At 40.3% G+C, this 21,434-nt stretch overlaps 1 protein-coding gene across 4 annotated transcripts in view; it reads right to left on the bottom strand.

Moving 5' to 3' along the window:
* Positions 1–21,434, bottom strand: part of USP9X (ubiquitin specific peptidase 9 X-linked) — a 204,930-nt gene that overhangs the window by 66,405 nt on the left and 117,091 nt on the right. For 3 of the 4 annotated variants that reach the window (XM_084641443.1, XM_084641441.1, XM_084641442.1), the window contains exons 19-25: positions 14,359–14,599; positions 13,513–13,662; positions 13,275–13,395; positions 12,658–12,788; positions 12,081–12,359; positions 5,901–6,026; positions 1,619–1,744 (exon numbers count right to left, since the gene is read on the bottom strand). In XM_084641443.1, coding sequence (XP_084497569.1) covers positions 1,619–1,744; positions 5,901–6,026; positions 12,081–12,359; positions 12,658–12,788; positions 13,275–13,395; positions 13,513–13,662; positions 14,359–14,599 — 1,174 coding nt within the window. The remainder of the gene's footprint in view (positions 1–1,618; positions 1,745–5,900; positions 6,027–12,080; positions 12,360–12,657; positions 12,789–13,274; positions 13,396–13,512; positions 13,663–14,358; positions 14,600–21,434) is intronic. The other variant, XM_084641444.1, reaches the window with a different exon arrangement.

Genomic DNA, 21,434 nt, shown 5'->3' with positions numbered 1-21,434 from the left:
TCTCTCTAGTTATTTCTGTGGCCATATACATTCTTATTTAAGATACATACTCACTGCCTAATGTTTTCAATTCTATCTTTAAATATATAGTTTACATATACAAACTGTAAAGCCTGAAACAGACAGTACAATACAGAGAGTGTCAAGGTTCAACTGTGGCTTTGCCACGATGCCACAGTAAACAGCAGCACATTGTTGCACTGCTACCCTTCCACCTGGTTTCCTCGTTATTCTAAGGAGGGAGTAAACTGTGACAGGTCTATAGCACAGCAGAGGCTCTCCAGTATGCCAGGGCAGCTGTACTGGCTAGAGTGTTGGCAGAAAAGGGGACAAGGAGCCAAGACTTCAAGTAGTTCTGCCCTAGCCTGCCCCCTTCCGTACACCTGCATATGGATCTTGCTTCCCCTCCCACACACTTTTTTTGTGATATGGGTAGCAAGTGAAGAAACATTTGAGAAAAACTTCTGCTTCTCTACTACCACACTAGCTTAGCCAGAATTTAGCCCTGTTAGCAAACTTCAAATAAAGGGAGGATTACTCTTCTTAGTGAGGAACTCATTTTGTGAGAAATTGAACAGGATACCTAGGCAATCAGAAGTGCTAGGGCTACTAAGCTAGCTAAACGAGAAGCTGCTTCTTCTGGAAGTAAACCTATTTTTCTGTAAATCAAAAATTTAAGCAAAAGGTCTAGTATACAAAGAATAAAAGCATCCCACCAAATTCCTTCTTCCTTTACTTAGCTAAGTACTTAGCAGTGCCAGACTTGATTAACTTTGAAAATTCAGAGGAGATAGTGAAGAGACATGTGAGACAAACAGAACTTGCTCTTTCCAGAATTCAGCAACTTCCTCAACTACATCATCCAACGATACACATGAATTTGCAATACAATTCTAGGAGTTGGTTATGTCATTACTTTTAAAATGTTATAAGCCACCGTTGATAAGCTGAAGGTTACTTTTACAAGAACAAGGTTCTGAGTAGTGTATACCAAGGGGAAAAAAGATCCAAAAGCTTGAGACAGTATAAACATTTTGCATGATACCCAGAAATATCTCCAACTCAGATTGGTCTAACCCACCCCTTAAATCCTGTGTATGCAAAGATCTGATATTTTACACTCCAAGTACGTGCATAAACAATTAAGGAAAATAAACCGCTATACATGCTATCACTCAGTTTTACCAGTGCTTCAGTGTCAATTTCAAAATCAAATTTCTTCCAAAAAAGGCAGGCTAAAAACATTTTTCATTCCATATGTGCCTAGTCTGAGCTTTAAAGACTAAAGCATTTGAATTATCTAAATTACAAAAGTACACCTGAAAAATTTAGCATGATGTTTATTTCATATTCTGATACAACAGAAAAAATGTGACTTCAAGTTTAAGAAATTTCAGCCCCAAAATAATTGAAAATAGGCACATGGCATGGAAATGCCATCTTAATCTTAACTTCAGTATCACAATTGTGACCCTACATTAGAATCCAAAGCATATTACCAACAAGAATATAACTATTTGAAGATAGGTCACATTTTGAGCCTAAATTACTTGACACTGTCCTTTTTATAGCTGACCAAATAATTAAATAGAAAAAGAAGTTGCTTAAGAACTCTTACCTTTTCATAAATTTTACTAATTTCCTCATTTGAGCTGAACACCAGCTGTACTGACCCACACCCTGATGCCCAGACAATTTTTTGTACTGCTCTAATAACACAGATATCAGGGATGTATTTTGAAGCCTGGAGACAAAGAAATAAACAAACCACGGCAACATTAAAATACAGTTGCTAGTAATATTAAAATGGACTCTACACCATTACGGCAACTAACCTCGTAAAAATAGAATCTTTACACTACTTTTTAAGACATTTTATATTGAAACAAAACAAAAAAAGATGCTATAACTTAGAAAGGCTTGTGCCTTCATTTAGCATTTTACACTTCACTTTCATCTTAGCAATGCTCATGAAAGCCAAATATGAGTATTAGGTAGTGTCTCAGGGTCTTCCTTCACGCCACTATAGTTAGTGAGATATAAGTATTATAAACTGATATTAGATAAGTGACAAAAATATTTGATCCTGGCCAAAATTTGGCAAAAATATTAAAATTATTTTCAATATTGTTTTTAAAAAACCTAATCTGCTCAGCCATTTTTCATTAGAGAAGTATACATAAAATATACATTTACTGGATTTGTTTGCTTAGTTCTCAACTCCAAAACAGCTGTGATTTGGAAAGCAATTAGCCTATAAAATGGCATAACTAATTTTGATAAAGAAAAATAACCAAGATATTGCATGTTAGCTGCTATCCAAACACAGAAGAGTTCACCCAAACCCCTAATTAATTTTCAAAAGGAATTTTGCTACACATAGGCCCTACAAAGTTTATCAGAGAGCCGAACACCTACAAAGGTTATCTGAGTCTTGTTTTATGAATGAATTACTAGAATTCAACAGTTTTGGGGCATAGTTCCTAGTTTATATACTAATTTTTTTAAACTTTAGCATCATGTTTTTATCTATCACTAATTGCTGCAAAAGAGTTGTTTGTTTTCCAACATGCTTTATAAAGGTGTGATTAATTTAAAATATGCAACCAGAGAGAAATATTACACCTTTCCTGCCCCCCCGCCCCACCACCTCATACACAAACACAAGTCCTTAACATTCTCCTTCAGGAAGGAGAATTAGCAAAAAGTAAGAGTTAAGGACCACGTTTTAGTTTTGAGGAGTACTGCATCTCCTTCCTCCCCTTGACCACATTTATGTCATAGAATGTAAACTTGGTTTTATAAGCCATAATCACCTTATAAGAACACCTAATGTATTTTTTGAAAGCTGGAGGATATGGTATTTGAGAATATTCATAGCAAATTATATAGCCCAAGCTTTTAAAAAAAAACTAACAAAATCCTATGCCTCAAGCTAGCCTTGCAGGTCCAGATGCTGGCATCTAAGTAAGTGGCCTGGCTTTCCAAGGTGTTGAGAGCACAGAAGCTCCGAAGCGGCCTAACTTGAGAGACATTTTTTAAAATCCTGGTCTCTGACTCCTCTTTTTAGACACTAAAAAAAGTATTCCGTTTAACATTAACTGTACTCACTTTATATAATGAAGAGGAAGAAAGCAAATTATACTCTCAAACATGAAAGTCAGAATTCTTGCAATTTTATATTTTAAGTAACTGAAAGAAGTCAGTCTTAAAGTGACAATGTCAAGATTTATAGGTCCAAAATCTGACTCTCCCCACCCAATTTATCTATTTTACAATAATAAGCAGATAAGGATAAAATCCATCTACAGTCCTAATGAAAAGTCATGCATTTCAGCTATGGTGTAATTAGACATTTCTCTCTACTGTGAAGTAAGCATGAAATATGACAGCCAAGTTAAGTTCCCAATTTTTATAGCACCTTAAACAAAAACAGTAGTTCTCATACTAAAGCCAACTCTATGTTTAGTTGAGTTACACAGTACCTTTGGGAGCCCTTATATTGTATTTTGTTGATGGGAGCTATACAAACATAAAATAATTCCAATAGGACTGTTTGGAACAGTAAAATCCAAGGCCAAAGGGGAAAATTGTTAATACATAAAACCATCTGCAAGATCCCAAGAAGTTAACAGAATGTATATTTCAAATTAATTACTATAAATACATATTTGGTAAAGGTAAGCAATAAGTTTTCTGTTGCTTTACTTTTAGTAACTTTTAAATAAAGCACTGTATTGATTCATATATATCAAATATTTGGTAGTACAAACACCTAAAACATTACAAAAAATTTAAATACCACAATCGTAACTTCTTGCAACAAGCTTTCACCGAAATTTCATGAGTTCATATTCAAGGCAACATTGTTCAGGAAGCATACGTCCCTCTAATAGGGGAAAACTTCCAATATCCTTTGAGAAGGCTGGTATCTAGTCACCTTTTTTCTGTCAATGTATATCTTCCAATACTCAGATTTATTAAACACTGAACATAAAAAGCTTAATAAACTGGTTCCATCATGAGCTTTTAATCCTAGATGAACCTACACTACGACTATGGAAATGGCAAGAGCTAGAACAGAAAGTAGGAACTTCACCAGTCTCTCCACCAACTGATTCACCTTGCATCAGAAGCATCTCAGTAAGAACTTTCACATATTAAGAAAACAAAAATAGGTTTGTTAATTTAGTCTGGAGAAAAGTTACATTAAAAACTTGAAGTATGATTATTAACAAATACGTAGATTTTTTTTAATGCCCTTCAACTCTTACTCTATTCTTCCCTCACAGGCTGCATCCAATGTCTCAAAATTAAATAAAAAACAAGCAAACAAAAACATTCTGCTGAAGAAAAACAAATTATTGGCCACCAAATCATACAAGAAAAATCTTGCAGGATAAACCAGATAATACTTCAGATTTAGCTCTTCAGCAGTTCTCTTCATTTTTGCAAATAGAGACTATTTTAGCACTGATGCAGTGTAATCTGAGTCTCGTTCCTTTGATCTGTCTCGCTAGTGTTCTGCTTTTAATATTTTTTAAGAACTTCATTCACACAGAGCACGTAAAAATCACATTTCACATCCTGCCCTCCCTCCAAGATCTATTTCTTCTATGGAAAAATCTGTGTCTAAAGTAAATGTCTCTACACTGGCAACTTCATATACAAAATTCATGACTGATGCAGCTCCATCAATGGTAGCAATGATGAAAACTAGGGATCCTGTTTTGGTGTCCAGTTCCATCAACCTCTTTTTCTCAAGCCTGTGTCTTTTTTTACTTGTGGCAGACGCTGTACATTTCATATTGTTAAAATGGTCATGGAGGGTTTCTACACTTTTGGATATCTCAGCAATGTTCTGAGGTAATATGAGGACATTATTTCCTATACAGGTCCTGAAGTCCAAGTCAGCATTGCTTCCACTTTGGAAGCTGATGCAGCACCAATCATCTGGAAAGGAAGTTGTAATTTTTCCTTTGGCCACCCTTTTACCTGACAGGCCACAACGTATTAAACGCATTACTAAAAATTCTAAATCTAATAACTGAGACAACATGGGTGAAATACTATCTTTTACTAGACCATCTTCTGTTGGTGACAGAGATAAGCTTTCCAGCTTACACAGTGCTCTTCTTAAGATATTATCTCACCCAGTATTGCATAAATCTAATAAGGCTAAGTCACACCATTTAGATAGATGATCCATTTGTGAGCAAAGCTGTTCACTTTTCCTCCACCCAGGTGATCCAATTTTCAATTATGTGTAGTTTAAACATTTTTATATTATATATATTGTTAATAATCTGAGACCTCAACAGTTGAATTTTTTGTATTAAAAGGCATTTCAGGTCACCTTTAATAAAATATTTAACCTTTTTCTCTCCATTTTTCCTATTACTCTCTAAAAAGCATATTACCAAAGACAAACATAAGAGTAAAAAAGACTATAATATTAGTAACAATATTTTCTTGTTAAAAATATTTCTCTGGTTATTCTTCAAATACATTGATTACCTCAAGAAAAATTATGCTAAGTTTACTTTTAAAATCTGCAACAATACTATACCAACTGCGTTCTGGTCTCACAGTATCAGAACCCATTAATATAGATGTGCAGAACCTTACATAGTTCACTTAGCTAATACCATCTGAACTCCATTACACATATTGGTTTTCCCAAGTAACCACATGAAAAAGATGTAAATAATTTTGTAAAGAAATAAATCATTCAATATTTTAAGTGTTAAAAAATAAAAAGTATGCAAAATATCCTACTTGTATTTTGAATTTAAGGAAATCTATCATTTTCCTATATGAAAGGAAATCTAAGAATATGATGAAATAAAATGAAAATCTAGTAAAGAAAACTTAGGTTTTACAGGAAAGAGTATACTAACCTCATCAGATATTTGCTGGGCAAGACGTATTGCTACATTTCGTAGCATGCACTCTGAAGTTGGATTGGGAATGTTCTGTAGGGCAGTTTGCAGCACCACTGCCTGGTCATGGGTAGCCTGGTTTATCTGGAATAAGTTATTTTTATTATTTACATTTAAAAAAAAAGTATTGAAAACCCTAAAGTATGAAACTAGAAATTATCTGATAGGCGTGGGGAGAGGAGACGAGTGGAAGAAGATGTATTATATTTAAATACAATACACATGCAAAAAAAAGACACTAATTTTTGTTATTTCGAATACTAACCAACCTTTCAATACACACATTCATGTATTTGATATTTTGTTGTTAAAATTGGTATTCCAAACTCAAGTTTTGGATAAAGTCCAAATAGCTTCTTAAAACATTACAAAAATGGGAAAATGTAACTGTAAAACTATAAACATACTGGCAAGGAGAATCATAAATAGGTATAGAATACCTGAAACTAGTTTTAATTCTTTTGACATTTGAATAAAGTTTTAAATTGACAGTTCCCTCTCCCACCACATCCAACCCCATCTTTTGAGACAGGAAAGGAACAGGTTTATGGGATGCCATTGGACTGTAAACAGCTGGTGCCCTTAATGGTGTCATTCTTCAGCTAGATGTTGCTCTCCAGAAAGTGTCCAGAAAAGTACACCTTAATTTTCTTTTAAAAATATAAATTCGCTGTTTGGACATTATTAGAACTGATGTAAAACTTGAGTCAGAAGTATAAGAGAATGGTCTTTAGTAGTTCTCTGAATTCTTTTTACTGTTTTCCAATGCCTGGGTCCATGCTTTTAACATGTGACTTAGGAAAAACTTCCTCAGAAGTTTTTGATCCTCTTAGCTTTTAGTAGAGGTTCTTCACAAACACATTCCAGTTGATTGGACCTAGTGTACACCCTCCAATGCCCCAAAGTAAATTTGTTTCTGCATAAGAATTTAACAGTCAAAAAACAAAAATAAACATTCCACAGAATGGTAAAAAAACAAACAGCTGTAGCTTCTCAAGCTCTGAAAGGTGGTAGGTGCAAAAGTGAGAATCCAGACAGACATAATCAAGGAACAAGCATTACAAGTACGTAATTTTCTTTTCTAGATTTTTGCTAAGGCTAGAAAACTTGAATGCTATTTCTAAAAGAAAAATGTTATAAAAACTGCAGCAACTAGAAGCAGTGTCTACAGTGAACAACAACATAACATACTTTAAAAACATGAATAAGAAAATTTAGGGGGAGGGGAGAGGAGAGGACATTTTATCTAGACAAAGAAATCTCCAGAAGAAACCCAAATACATCAAAAGTGAAAATTAAGGCAAAAGTATTCAAAAGGTGGACATCCCAAACACAAAATTATAAAAGATGGGAGTCTGGGCACCCCTCACAGGGAGATAGGAAAAGTAGCACAGAAAACCTGGATTTTTCTCTTGATACTAAATCTAACAATGATTTGTAAAATGCATGGAGAAAACACGTGACTGTTTTAGAAATCTCCTATAGAAAGAGACAGTAAAACTGCACTGGAGTCTGCCTTGTGACCACTAAGTTCTGATATGGTACGAGGAAAACTGCCGTGGTCATGAGACTCCCTCTATTGTATGGTTCCTGCTGGCTCTGGCAACTCCTTTCCACTACATTTACAGCATCCTGGATCATGTCCTGGAACATGAAGATATTGACTAACTACACACTAACAGTAGCATGGACTGATCCTTGGATCCCTTCCAATGTGGTGTTTCTGATCAGCCAAGAGTCAGGTGTTGAGGAGACTAGCAGGTCTGCATGTCTCAGGAATAGTTGTGGAACCAGGAGCTTTGGTACAGAGGTCAGCATTGCTGGCAGCAAAGGAGTGCGAGTTGTAGCCACCAGTGCTGAGGGTTTTGAGCTGTATGGCGTAGGTACTGCAGGTGGCACCACTGCACTGCTTGGTGCAGAGGTTCTTTTCAGCTCAATGGGTATTGAGGTGGAGGGTTTCACTTTGCTTTGTGAGCCTCGGTTTGAGGTCGCCCACGTAGGGTCTTTCACTTTCTGGGAACTCTCAGTACCTGGCCTGGTATCTGTCAGACATAGTATGATCATACTGCATACATTTAAAACTAATGAGTTGTTTGTCCCAGACAACCATAGGGAAGATGCCCTTCAAATCCCACAGAGACTAGCTAACAGAGTCGAGCAAAGAGAAACATTAAAAAATTCTTCCAAAGAACTGTTCCATACCAAGAGACAAAGCCTTGAAACACTACCAATACTGTGTGTTGGAAGGCTGAAGCTTCAAAATGTGTACAGTGTTCTGCACTAAAGCAGTACAGATATACATACCAGAGACCCAAAGGCAAATGGCACAGTGCCAAAGGATTGAAGCCCCCCACCCCCAAACAGTGTTAAACACCAAAAGTAAAGAGCCCGATAAAGGTATCGCCCAAGCCCCTGCAACCCATGTTTCCAATACGCTAGTTAAAGTAGCCCAAGTGAATGCATGAAAAACACATGAATTACTTTAAAAAGAACTTCAAAGACTAAAGGGAAAGAACAATTACTTACCTTACAATAACTGTGGTTCTTTGAAACCACATAGATTTCACTTTTGGTGTGCATGTGCCCCATGAATGGGAGAGCAGATTTTTCTCGCCAGCAGCATCTGTTGGGGCAGCACCTATACCTGACATCATAAAGGGAAGAGTGGGCCAACCACATCTCTGTTCCTTTACCAACAATATACCCCAGAGGAGTAGGACGGGTCATAGAACCCATGTGGACAACACATTTTGAAGAACAGTTACTGTAAACATTCTTTCTTAAAGTAATTGTCCATTTGGATTACACTGTTGGTGCATGTAAGTGTCAGTAAAGTAACAGCATCAGCATCCGCCTCTCACGAGCACTCGTCTCTGGCTGATAGGTGCCTACAATCACTCAGTGTTTTTTTCCAAGGGGCAGCACCCACCTCTCACAGGCACTCCCTTTCCGGTCAGGTGTGAGCCTGCTTTTCTTTCAGTTCTTACAAGGGGTGGCACCCGCCTCTTGCGAGCGTCTCCCGGTTGATGGCTATTTGACAGGTCTTCAGCAACTCAGCCCTCTGGCCAAGTCTCTCACACTGTCCCCCCTTCTGAGGAATACAGTCTCTAGTTCTTTCTCACGGTCCTGGTATGGGGCCGTAGCACCAAGGATTCCTCCCCAGAGACACTGCCTTTTTTAAACAGACCAACAGGGCTTGCTACCCTCAGTTGGTATCCTTTTGGCAGCCCTTGCCTGGGCTCAATCTTCAGCCAAATTAGGAAGGCCCATCACAGTACCCTTGCCTGGTCGGGCTAAGTTCTGGGCTCAGTCTCCTGGGCTCAGCCTGCCTGCACTGACCTGCCCAAGGTCCTGCTGTTCTTCCAGCCAGCCAGGCACTCCTGCTTCAAGATCCAGGCAGCAACTGACTGATCTGCCTCTGCTGCTCCTTTTTACAGGGCCCTTCTGGCCCCTCGCTGTCAGCTGTCAGCTCCAGCAGCCCCTCTGGTTGCTTCTCTTCAGCCATTCTAGACCACCTGGAGGACTTCTCCTCTGCTCTCTTCTGGGGCAGGGTGAGGCATAGGTGCGTGGCTTCCAGCAGGGGACCTCTGGACCTAGTCTACGCTGTCGCAGTGCACAACAAGCAGATATACATTTGTTTGGAGACTGGAAATAGGAGTCCTACTTAAACAATGACTGCAAGACAATCACACCAAAGCAGGCATCCTATCTGGAAGCCACCGTCAAAGAACAGGTCTTGTAAAGGTGTGGATCAAGCACCTCATAGCTGCCCTACAGATTTCAGAAATAGTAAAATTCTTCAAACAAGCAGCAAAGGTTGCCCAAGCTCTACTACAACTAGGTAGATCTAACCTGACTAACTACTAACATGCCCTTATACAGTTGAAGACTAAGATAAGTTCAGAGAGGATACTGCCTGATGCACATCTCTCTGCAAAGGCCATAAAGTTTAGGTGTATTCCTGAAGGCTTTTTCACCTGTAAACGTAAGAAAACTGTGCCCTTTCTTCATCAACTGTGACACGTTTAGCTTCCCATGAGGGGGAGTCAGGCTTGAAGAAAAAATGGGATATGAATAAACTGGTTCACACAAAATTCTTAAAACAGGAATTTGGAAGGAGTCCTGAGAGTAACCCTATCTTAAAACATTATGCTCCTGCATTCATAGATTATAAGGTCAAAAAGGACCATTGTATTCATCTAGCCTGAACTCCTGCATAACAGAACATAGAACTGCCCCAAAATACTTCCTGTTTGAACTACAGCATATATTTATTTTAGAAAAACATCTAATCTTGATTCAAAAATGGTCAGTGGTGGAGAATCTACCACAACCTTAGTAAGTTGTTCCAATGGTTAATAACTGTCACTGTTAAAAATTCTCACCTTATTTCCAGTCTATATTTGTCTAGTTTCAACTTCCAGTCAGAGGATCCTGTTATACCTTTGTCTACTAGACTGAAAAACCCATCATCAAATATTTGTTCTTCATTCTCATGGCTCTTTCCTGAACCCTCTCCAAATTAACATCCTTCTTGAACTGTGAACACCAGAACCAGATACAGCATTCCAGCAGTGGTGACACCAGTGACAAATTCAGATGTAATTTTACTGGCTCTGAATATAAGATATGACCTCTGTTTGCAAAACCATGTCAGGTAGAACAGGTAGCGTGACTGAAGGATGAGTTGACAGGTTCACCAGATCCAAGTACCAGAATTGTCTGGGCTAAGCTGTGGCTACCATGCTCAGAGAAGGAACCTAGGTCTCAAAGCCCAAGTTTCAGTCCAAACTGCAACTTCAAAGCACTGTTTATACAGTTAATTTTAGAGCACCAGTGTCACCCCCGCTGACCCAAGTAGGTTGACTTGGACTGGGAGGCGCTCTCTTGCTCAGTCCAAAATTCTGTGCAGAGATACCCTTATAGTCCACTAGTGTTTGTCTGCTGTCTCAATTTGCCAGAGCATTTTGCAAGCCTGGAAGATGGTCTGATTTGATGACAAATACTCCACCCCAGACACAAATGGCTTCTTTGGAGAGCAGACATGATTGTACTCCTATCTTGACATAACGTATGGCTGTGGTGTTGACCATTATCACTTGGATAATGAGTAGAAATGATGTGCATGAAGATGTATGGCTCTGAGCTCCACAACATAACATGAAGTTGAGCTTCCTGGGGTGACCTAATGCCCTTGTGTCTGCAAGTGGCAAAGATGAACTCCCCAGCTGTATGCAGCACATCACCAGTGTCTTAGTAGGCAGCGATGCAGCAAAAGGTACTTCACACATGAAGTGGGTTCCTCCACCAACCTAACAGGAGGACTGGAAGGGACCTCCAGGATTACTGAGCCTTATCTCCTGCTACTGCAGGCAACCCAGTCATATAATCCCAGCTTTAGAGGCAAGGATCCTTGTACCAGATGTATCCCCTAATATATACATACACTCTTATTTATTTGCCAAAAATAACCCCCACCCTATTATCTACATTAGTTATACTAACTACTATTAACTAGCCTAACAAGACATCACGATGTGCAGAGTAAGCAGAGACTGGGGTTCAGTCCTGCTGTCAAGGGTGGTAAAAGGAACTGAGAGGTGGTAAACCCACTGGGACCTTTATGCCCTCTGGTGGGGGGTGTGATGGACATAAGGGTGCAGGTGCAGCCCCATCAGGCACATCTTGTCAGAAGAATCTGATCTTACATGCACAGGATGCATATGCACCAAGAGTGAAATTCACTTGGACAGTCATTGAAACTCACAAATACATGTAAATGAAGGATCACAGCAGCAAATACCTAGTGAGACAAGCTGGAACAGTATTGGAAGAGCTGTTCTTGCAGTAATTCTGTTACTTTCCAGAGTCAGAAAGGAACTGAACTTGCAACAATGGAGGTGCTAGGAATTGGTGAGGCAGAACCTTTTACTATCTCAGACATTTAAAAATGATTATTATTAGTTCCTTATTAATCACACAGTTGAAATATACATCTAACACAGAAAAATAAGTAAAAGTGGTATTATTATAGGAAGGCATCTTTGTAGACCTGAATGTAAATTACTGCATATTAGTGTTTCTATAAAAGACTGACTTTTTTTTTTTAAAAAAACCTCAAAAAGAAATGTACATTACCGGTGAGACTGGACTTGTGCCCTCTACAACTGGCTGACAAGCTTCTGCCACAGCTCGAACATGGCCAAAGCCAATTGCTGTTAGCAACAATTTGGCTATTTTTAGAGCATTAAGGTAGGCTCCCCTTCTAGTTTCCATATCTGCGTTTGGCAGGAAATTATTTCTAGTCAACATGCTCAATACAAGAGGCAAACCACCACTTTTTAAGAAGTTATATTGGAAGTCACTGGCATCTTCCCCCAGAGGTGCACTGGCAGGCATTAACAAGGCATAGACTACCTGCAAGAAGGAAATAAAACATTAGCAAACGCACACGATACACTTTTTCTAAACACATACACCAAAAAATGGAAGTACACAGAAGTACATTTTATACAATGATTTGATATTTCTCCCCATGCACACCTCCCACACTTTGCTGCTTTGATAGGTATTTTGAATCTTTTTAGTTTTACACCAGAATTTGATCCTGTTCTTCAACTCCACCATAGAAAATGTAACCTTAATGCCAAAAAGAGTGTTAAAATATAAATAAAAAAAGTTTGGGTTTTTATGTTTAAAGAAAAACATTACAAACCTCTGTTAGATATAGCACTTGTGAGGCAGAAGGGCCAAAGAAGAGAGAGTCAAGGGATGGACTAAGGCTGCTTTCACCAAGTTTTGCATGGTCTAAGCAAATAGCTCTTAGTTTCTCTACTGTAGTGTTATCTGCAATAAAAACACAACCTCTAAACATTACTGCCATAGTTACCTAAAAATAAGTCACTGAAATTGACAATTAATAATTAATACCCATCAATTTGAGAAACTTCAAAGGACATCAGATAAGAAAAGATGCAGGAATTGTAACTGACATACAAATTCAGATTCTTCAGAGTTTACTGTGTTATATTTATTACCAAAAGCACTTAGAAACTCCTCCTATACAGTAGTAAGTGTTGCAAAATAGTTTCAATTTTAACACCTTTCCCCATTTTCAAAGATAAACAGGCACTGACAGCTAAAAAACTCTTTAAAATATTTAACTTTCTATTATGGACAAGATATAGCAATACAGGAAATAAATGAATGAACAATCATGACTACCATACAACTAAATTAGTAGGAGGAAGGATTTCATGATAAATATTCCACTTCCAGAAAATGGATGAGATATAACCTCAAAATATAAAGAGATTAAAATTATATTCTGACCTGGTGGCATAAGTTTCATAAGGACACGTGCTCCATCTCTAAGAGGTGGCATATTTAGGCTACTGCCTAAGTCTGCAACTTGCCAAAGAAACGAGATGTATCTAGGATGCAGTGACATGATCTAAAACAAAAATAAAAACTTGTCATGCTTTTTCAGCAACTGAAACAATTTGTGCTAATATTTACAATGTGTCATTTTTTAATTGCATAAGATTTTTGGACTAATACATATACTTACCACTCCAGGCAAACAGCTTTCAATTTCTGGGTTTGGACCGTCACTATAGTGATTGCCATGGTTGCCCGGAGAACCAGTTGAAGAGTCAGAAGAACTATCAGGGCTTGAAGGCATATTGGAACTTATTTGCGTAAGCTTGGCTGTAATTAGCTGAAAAATAAATTTGTAGAAGATTAATATATTTTAATAAGTATCAGATATGAAAACTATAAACTTTAGAACATCTTATACTAGTAGCTACTAACATAACATTTCACTAAGTTGGAATGGATCATTTGAAAAAGTATGCAATATTGCAGTAATAGTGTTTGTCCCACGATATTAGAGACAATATCTGTTGGGTCTTCCATTGGTGAGAGAGAAAAGCGTTCAAGCTTACACAGAGCTATTCTTCAGGTCTGGGAAATGTACTCAAGATTCTCACAGCTAAAAATACAACATGGAACACATTGCTTAACATAAGTAGCAACACATTTCAAGGGACTACTCAAGGTTAAGTGGCCTGTTAATACCTTTCCAGTCATTGGTGTGCGGGAAGCTGGGGGGCTTTGGGGGAACAGTGGGTTATAGATTGTTGTAATAATCCATAATTACATTATGGCTTACAATAATAATTATAAGAAGTCTTCATTCTTGAGTACTTTCCCCAAATCTGAAGAAGAGCTCCGTGGAAGCTCGAAAACTTGTCTCTCAACAGAAGTTGGTCCAATTAAAGATATTACTTGCCCCTCACATTTCTAATAATGATATTCCTGCTCTCATTTCTCACCAATAATTATAGAAATGGAGTAATATTAAATTACTCCATTTCTTACTTTACTAATTGACTAAAGTAATAGCACTCACCGTTTTATCTTTAAGATTTAATTGTCCAATTAACTTCCTATCATCTGCGGGATCTATCAGCTCACCACCAATGAACAGTTCTACTTTTGTATGTGCACTGTTGGCTTTAATACGATTCAGAATACAACGCCGTACAGAACCAATTGTGTCATTGGTGTGAGACCAAATATCCAAGTCTTCTACCTGCCGACCTTGGTTTGGAAAACGAACCACCAGCGTGATATGTTTACCACGAAAAGCTCTGCAAAACAAATGGAGAGCACATGCTAAATAAAGTCGTTGCTGCTGGCATAAAACAAGTACAACAAAAGTGGTTATTTTTCTTGCAGTCATTTGTACTGCAACTATTACAGAATGATTTTCTGTAAGTCTTTTGGAATGTGCAAGCATATGACTATTTTGCACATGCACTGCTGCATTAAATTGAACATTTGTGCAGCCACAAGTCAGAGTGGAAAATGCACACCCACAAACTTACTGAAAAATCAGTTCTACACTTGCATTCTGAACATAAGTAAAAGTAATTATGTAGTTCAAATTTTGGGTCTCTCTTCACAGTTTGCAATTCTCTGTTCAAATCTTGGAAATAAAATTTCAGTCCTATTGGCTTATTCTGTTCAGTTTAGCACTTATATTTTATTCTTTTTGCAGCATAAAAGTCAACATGAATTTGCCTTGTTTAATTTGTTGTTGTAATTACTGAATGCTATTAGTATTTTAACTAACTTTTGCTCCCACTACTGGAGCAGCACTTCAAAAATATAGCAAGGTCATGAGGTTTTAAAATTTCTTGGCAGCAATGGTGAATTAAAAAAAGATTTAGTAAACTCAGAACATTCTCACCAGATAATTAAGATGGATTTTCATGGTGAGTAATCTTTAGGAACCTCAATTTATCCTTTACTTGTTTCTCAGAATTTCTTGCCTCATTTGTTAATTATTTAAGTAAATCTGGAATGGTTAGTAGTTAGTCTTCCCTCCTATTTTGCTCTGCTTGTGACAATCATTTCTACAGCAACAGACTGAAGTAACCAACACAAGACTACTGAATATATGACAGAACTAGGAAAACTAGGACTTGTGAAAACCTTTTACCCAAGCACAAATGTCTAAAATAATATCAAAGTGGACATGGAAAATTGCTGGTCATATAGAATCATAGACGTGGAAGGGACCTCGAGAGGTCTTCTAGTCCAGTCTCCTGTACTCAAGGCAGGACTAAGTAATATCTAGACCAGTGGTCCCCAAACTTTTTCCATCACTCCTCCACCCTTACCCATAAAGGAACCTATCTGCACTCACACCAGAAATCATGGTCGGAAGCCATGGCTAATGCTGCAGTCAGGAGCCGGGACCGGAGCTGCAGTCAGGCCAGGGAGCAGGACTGCAGCTGGAAGCTGAGGAGCATGATGCCCAGGGCCCAAGCTACAGTTGTGGCTTGGGCCAGAGCTGGGGGAAGAGTGGGGCTGAGTGGTGCTCCTTCTCCCACCCCTTGGGGGCTGGCTTAGGCCCTGCCACACTCCCCCAAATGTTCCTCTGTGCCCCTCTAGGGGTGTGTGCCCCACAGTTTGGGGACCGCTGATCTCGGCCACCCCGACAGGTGTTAGTCTAACCTGCTCTTTAAAAAAAAATCTCCAATGACGCAGATTCCACAACCTTCCTAGGCAATTTATGCCAGTGCTTAACTACCCTGACAGTTCGGTAGTTTTTCCTAATGTAATTTAAGCCCATTGCTTCTTGTCCTATCCTCAAAGGTTAAAGAGAACAATCTTCCCTCACAGGTCATGTTTCCTGGACCTTTAATAATTTTTTTTTCTCTTCTCTGGACTTTCTCCTATTTGTCCATATCTTTCCTGAAATGTGGCATCCAGAACTGGACACAACACTCCAATTGAGGCCTAATCAGCGTGGAGTAGAGCGAAAGAATTACTTCTTTGTCTTGCTTATGACACTCCTGATAATACATTGCAGAAAAATGTTTGCTTTTTTTTTTTTTTTTTTGCAAGTGTTACAACGTTGACTCATATTTCGCTTGTGATCCACTATGACCCCCAGATCCCTTTCTGCAGTACTCCTTCCTAGGCAATTTTGTATTAGTGCAACCGATTGTTCCTTCCTACGTGAAGTACTTCGTCCTTACTGAATTTCATCTTATTTTCTTCAGACCATTTCTACAGTTTGTCCAGATCATTTTGAATTTTAATCCTATCCTCCAACGTACTTTCAGCCCCTCCCAGCTTGTTATTGTCCACAAACTTGTAAGTGTACTCTCTCTGCCATTAAATCATTGATGAAGACATTGAACAGAACTGGACCCAGAACTGATCCCTGCTGGACCCCACCTGATATGTCTCTTCATTAATTAGTCTGTGAATTTTTTTATTTGTTGTTTTTACTTTTGCTCCAGTATAAAAAATTCACTTTAAGGTAATCCAAAACGTGGAATGCAAGTATTTTACAGTATCCCAGTAAACATCTCTTGAGATATAAGAAGGCACTGACAGCACTAACCACAGTACTTATTGCAGCAATAGTGGTCATGTCAAGCAGAGGACCGGCTTTCCTCTACAAACTGCATAAAGGATCTGAAGTGGAGGTTACTTACTGTAACGGGAGGTTCTTTGAGATGTGTGGTCCCTACCCGTATTCCGCACGTGGTACGCATGAGCGCCATGCACCTGAATCCAGAGATTTGGCCCACACATCCTCTTGCTCCCACTAGAGGGTATAAGAAGCAGTGTAGGTTGACGCCCTCTCAGTTCCTCCTCTTACCACAAATCTAATCAAATCTACAGCATAGTGGATGGAGGGCGTGTAATGGAATACTGATAGGGACCACACATCTCAAAGAACTCCTGTTGAAGTAACCTCCACTACTTCTTTGAGTGCTGGTCCCTATGTGTATTCCACACGTGGGAGATTCACAAGCAATTATCAGATCACAAGTGGGTGTGAGGAAGCCTGCAACGAAGATGCATGCAGCTCCGCAGCAGAGGCTTAGATTAGCGCATATCTAGCAAATGTATCTATGGAGCTCTAGGTGGCTGCTCTGCATGTCGCACACTGGGACCTCCTGCAGGGATTCTACCGTGCTGGCCTGCACTCTGGTGGAATGGGCTGTTACAGTGACAGAAGGTGGGATGTGAGCCAGCATTTCTTAATTCTATAGCATTTCTTAATTCAGCCATAAACACACTTAGCAATTCTTTAAGAAGATACTGACCACATGATCTCTCCGTTATCGCAACAAACTATCTTGGAGATTTTCTGATGGAATTGTTCCTTTACAGGTAAAAGGCAAGGACACTCCTGATGTCGAGGGAGTGAAGTCTTCTCTTCAGGACAAGCGTGGCATTTCACAAAAAGGACAGGTAAGTGAATACGCTCGTTAAGGTGGAATCTGGAAACAACCTTGGGGAGAAATTTAGGGTGAAGGAACACTCTGTCCCTGTGAAACATTGGGGGGGGGGGGGCGGGTTGTGTCCACCATAATGGCTCCTAGTTCACTGATCTTCCTGGCTGAAGTAATGGCCACTAGAAATGCCATTTCCATGGATAGACAGGACCATGGAACATGTTGCTAAGAGTTCAAATGGAGGTCTAATAAGCTTTGACATCACGAGGTTCAGACCCTATAGCGGTGTGGGTTTAGTGACTGGTGGAGAAGCACTGATGAAGCCCTTCATGAACCGTGTCGTAGTTGGCTGGGTAAAGATAGACTGTCTGTTGGGGAGAAGAAGCTACTAATGACTGCTAGGTTGATCTGTAACGAGCTGATCAAAAGAACAGATTTTTTTTTTAAAAAAAAGAGACAAGAGGTAATCCAGAATGATCAGGACGACGCTTAAAGGGACTGGGAGTGACTGATTGTGCTGCACCCAGGTTGACAACTGTTTCCATTTAGCCAGATAACAGGATCTGGTCTATTCTTTCCTAACTCTGGGTAAGTATAGCCTGGACTGCGGCTGAATAAGAGCGATCTACTTTTGACACCCATCCAAACACCAGGCTGTGAAGTGGAGACAACCCTGGTAGGGGTGTCTGACCCTTCCCTTGTCCTGCATCAAGAATTCTGGGAAGGGGTAGATCTTGATTGGAGACACTGAAGCTTTGGGAACCAAAATTGCTTGGGCCAGTAAAGCACTAGGAAAATGACACTGGCCCTGTTGTAACTTATCTTTCTCAGCACTTATGGAAACAGGGGGATGGGAGGAAAGGCTCATCCACGAAACCGCTCATCCATGACAGTAGAAGCATGTCACCTTGAGAGTCACGACCTATGGCTCCTCTGAAATAACACAGGGGTAGTTTCTTGTTTGTTACACAGAAAGGTCCCATAGAGATGTGCCCCAAAGCATGAAGATGTTTGTCAGGCAGAGTCACAGACTTCCCATTTTTGGTCTGCTGGGAAATGCCTGGGGTAAAGTTGCCTGCTAAGGAGTTGTGGATACCAGAGAAGTATGCTGCCTGGATGGTGGTGATGTGCCTGATGCACAAGCTCCAAAGCCTAACTACCTCAAGACAAAGTGAGAGAGACCTCACTTCTCCTAGTTTATGTAGACCACAGTGGTGATATTGTCTGACACTACTGGGATGTGGACGGAGCGAATGAGTGGAAGGAAGGTCTTGCACACAAGGCGAACTGCCCGCTGCTCCAGGATGTTGATATGTAGTCTGGCCTCCTGCCTGGTCTACATGACTTGTGCAGCGTAGCCAGAAGGCGCCACACCAAAAGGGATCGCATCTGTTACAATAGTGGCACTAGGAACAAGGGGGGACAGTCATCCTGGAGTTGATGCGGTCTTTGTTGGGCGAGTAGACCAAACTGAGCTAGGCCTACAGGAAACACAGATGAAGCCTGGCAAAGGATGTTACATAAGTACACACTGCCATACAATCTAGCAGCAATAGGCACATCCACACTATAGTCCTTGTTCTGCGGAAAATCAAAGAAATTAGGTTGTGCATCATCTGAAACCTTTCTGCAGAGCATGGCTCTTACGTAAACAGATCCCAGCACTGCCCTGATAAAGTTTGTCCGGGGGGGGTGGGGGGGTGGAGGGGAAGGGGGAGAGATAAAAGACTTTTCTCTGTTCACGCAAAGCCTCAGGGCTGTGAAGCTTTGAATGAGGTACTGAATAGCCAACCTGACCTCCTGTCAAGAGCGACCTACAAGGAGCTAGCTGTCGAGATATGGAAAAACTCTGTGGCCCTGACTTTTCATCTGGGCCACCACCACAGAGAAAACTTTTGTAAACTCTCTGGGAGCTGTTGCTAGTCCAAAGGTGAGGACCTGGTATTGGAAATACACCTGGCCCATGATAAACTGTAAGAACCTCCTGTGGGGGGTGTATGAATGTCTATATGAAAATATGCATCCTTCACATAGAGAGCCACAAACCACATCCCTCCTTGAAGAGAGGGCATTATTGATGCCAACATGACCATCCTGAATTTCATCTTCTGTAGGAAGACTGGGAGTTGCCAAAGATCCCGAATGGGTCTCCATCCCCAGTCTTTTTTGGGGACTAAAAAATAAAACCCTCTTCCTTGATACTGAGGATCTATTTCCCCTCAGTGTAACAGGGACTCCGCTTCTTGTGGAAGAATTGCCTCATGAGAGTGGTCCATGAAGGGCAATGGGGAAGGGAAGGAGATGAACTCTATGGACTATCCCTGATGTATAATCTCCAAGACCCAACTGTCAATAACAGTTAACTCCCAGTTGGAGGCAAACAATGAGATGGCCTCCAAAGGTGACAGAAGGAGAGGCAGGTGGCATCAGAGAAGGCGAGCAGGTCTTGACTAAAATGTCAAAAATTGTTCCTAAACACAGACTGAGAATGGGTCACGGTCATGGTAATTGGCAATGCGGAATTGCAAGCCCAGAGAGAAGATCTTTCTCTCCAGGAAGTCCAGTTTCTTGGAGCCCTTTTCTGATGGGGTGGTCCTTCAGTATTGAGACCTGTTACAGGCTGCTAAGGAATGTACCACCAGGGAGTTGGGAGCAAAGTCGGAGAACAGGAATTCAGCTCCCTTTGCTGGAACAAAACAGCGTTTCTGAGCCGTCTTATGTGTGGGTGTGAAGAACACTGGGGTGTCCAGACCAATTTTTCCAATTCCAATAAGACCTTGTTAACTGGATGCAGAACATCCAACGGTCAGTGGTGTGGGTCTTGGACTTCCTCCAGAGATATCTGGACATCACTAGCCATTCTTCAGAGTACGTGCTGGTATTGCCTGTCATAGTTTGGTGGGGATGAGGAAGGAGAGACTGCCTCATTGGGGGAAGAGGAGGAGATTCCTGTCATCATCTGTGGTTCCGGTTCAACACCATCCTCCTCCTCACGCACCAATGGAGCCAGTTGTTGGCGCAAGGGAGAAGAGTGGAAAGACTCCTGTGTGGGTCCCAGACATCTATACAGAGATCCTATGGTCCCCAATAGGGCCAGAAAGAGGAGTTTGATTGCAGGCCCATAGCATATGGAACCATCGGTCCCTAGGGAGGTCATGTTCATACGGGCAGTGACCATAAGTCCTGCATCGCCTGTCTGGGTTTGGTTCTCACTGGGGAGGTGAAGGATAGACTGGTTCACTGGATTTGTCCGAACCCAAAAACTGCTCCTGCTGTAATGACAAAGCCGTCAGCACCAGGGCAATCCTGCCTGATGGTTGTAAGCGGGATGGTTCCTGGGATGTCGAACTAATATCTTCTTCTGGTGTGGTAATGTCCCTCAAGAACACTGATCCAGAGGAGACTGCGGGTAGTAGAGAAATATATCCTCCAGTGCTGTATAGATCTCTGTGCACCCTGGCACATGGGGAGTTCTGATGGCTGGCACTGATAGTACTAGTGCATCCCTATTTCTAATTCCCTATTGGGTGGAAGTGTCGATAGCACAGAGTCTGGAGCTGCATTTGTGGACAGGATCAGTGGATAATGGCCATTGTTCTTCAGTACCAGAATCATGAACAGAAAAAAACGGTCACTCAGTTTCTTGTAACTGTTGTTGTTCGAGATGTGTTGTTCATGTCAATTCCAATCAGGGACGTGCACACCACCCGGAAGATTTTTC

This window comes from Lepidochelys olivacea, assembly GCF_965140295.1.
Source record: "Lepidochelys olivacea isolate rLepOli2 genome assembly, chromosome: 1".
Taxonomy (NCBI): domain Eukaryota; kingdom Metazoa; phylum Chordata; order Testudines; family Cheloniidae; genus Lepidochelys; species Lepidochelys olivacea.
This window is presented reverse-complemented; position numbering and strand designations above follow the sequence as displayed.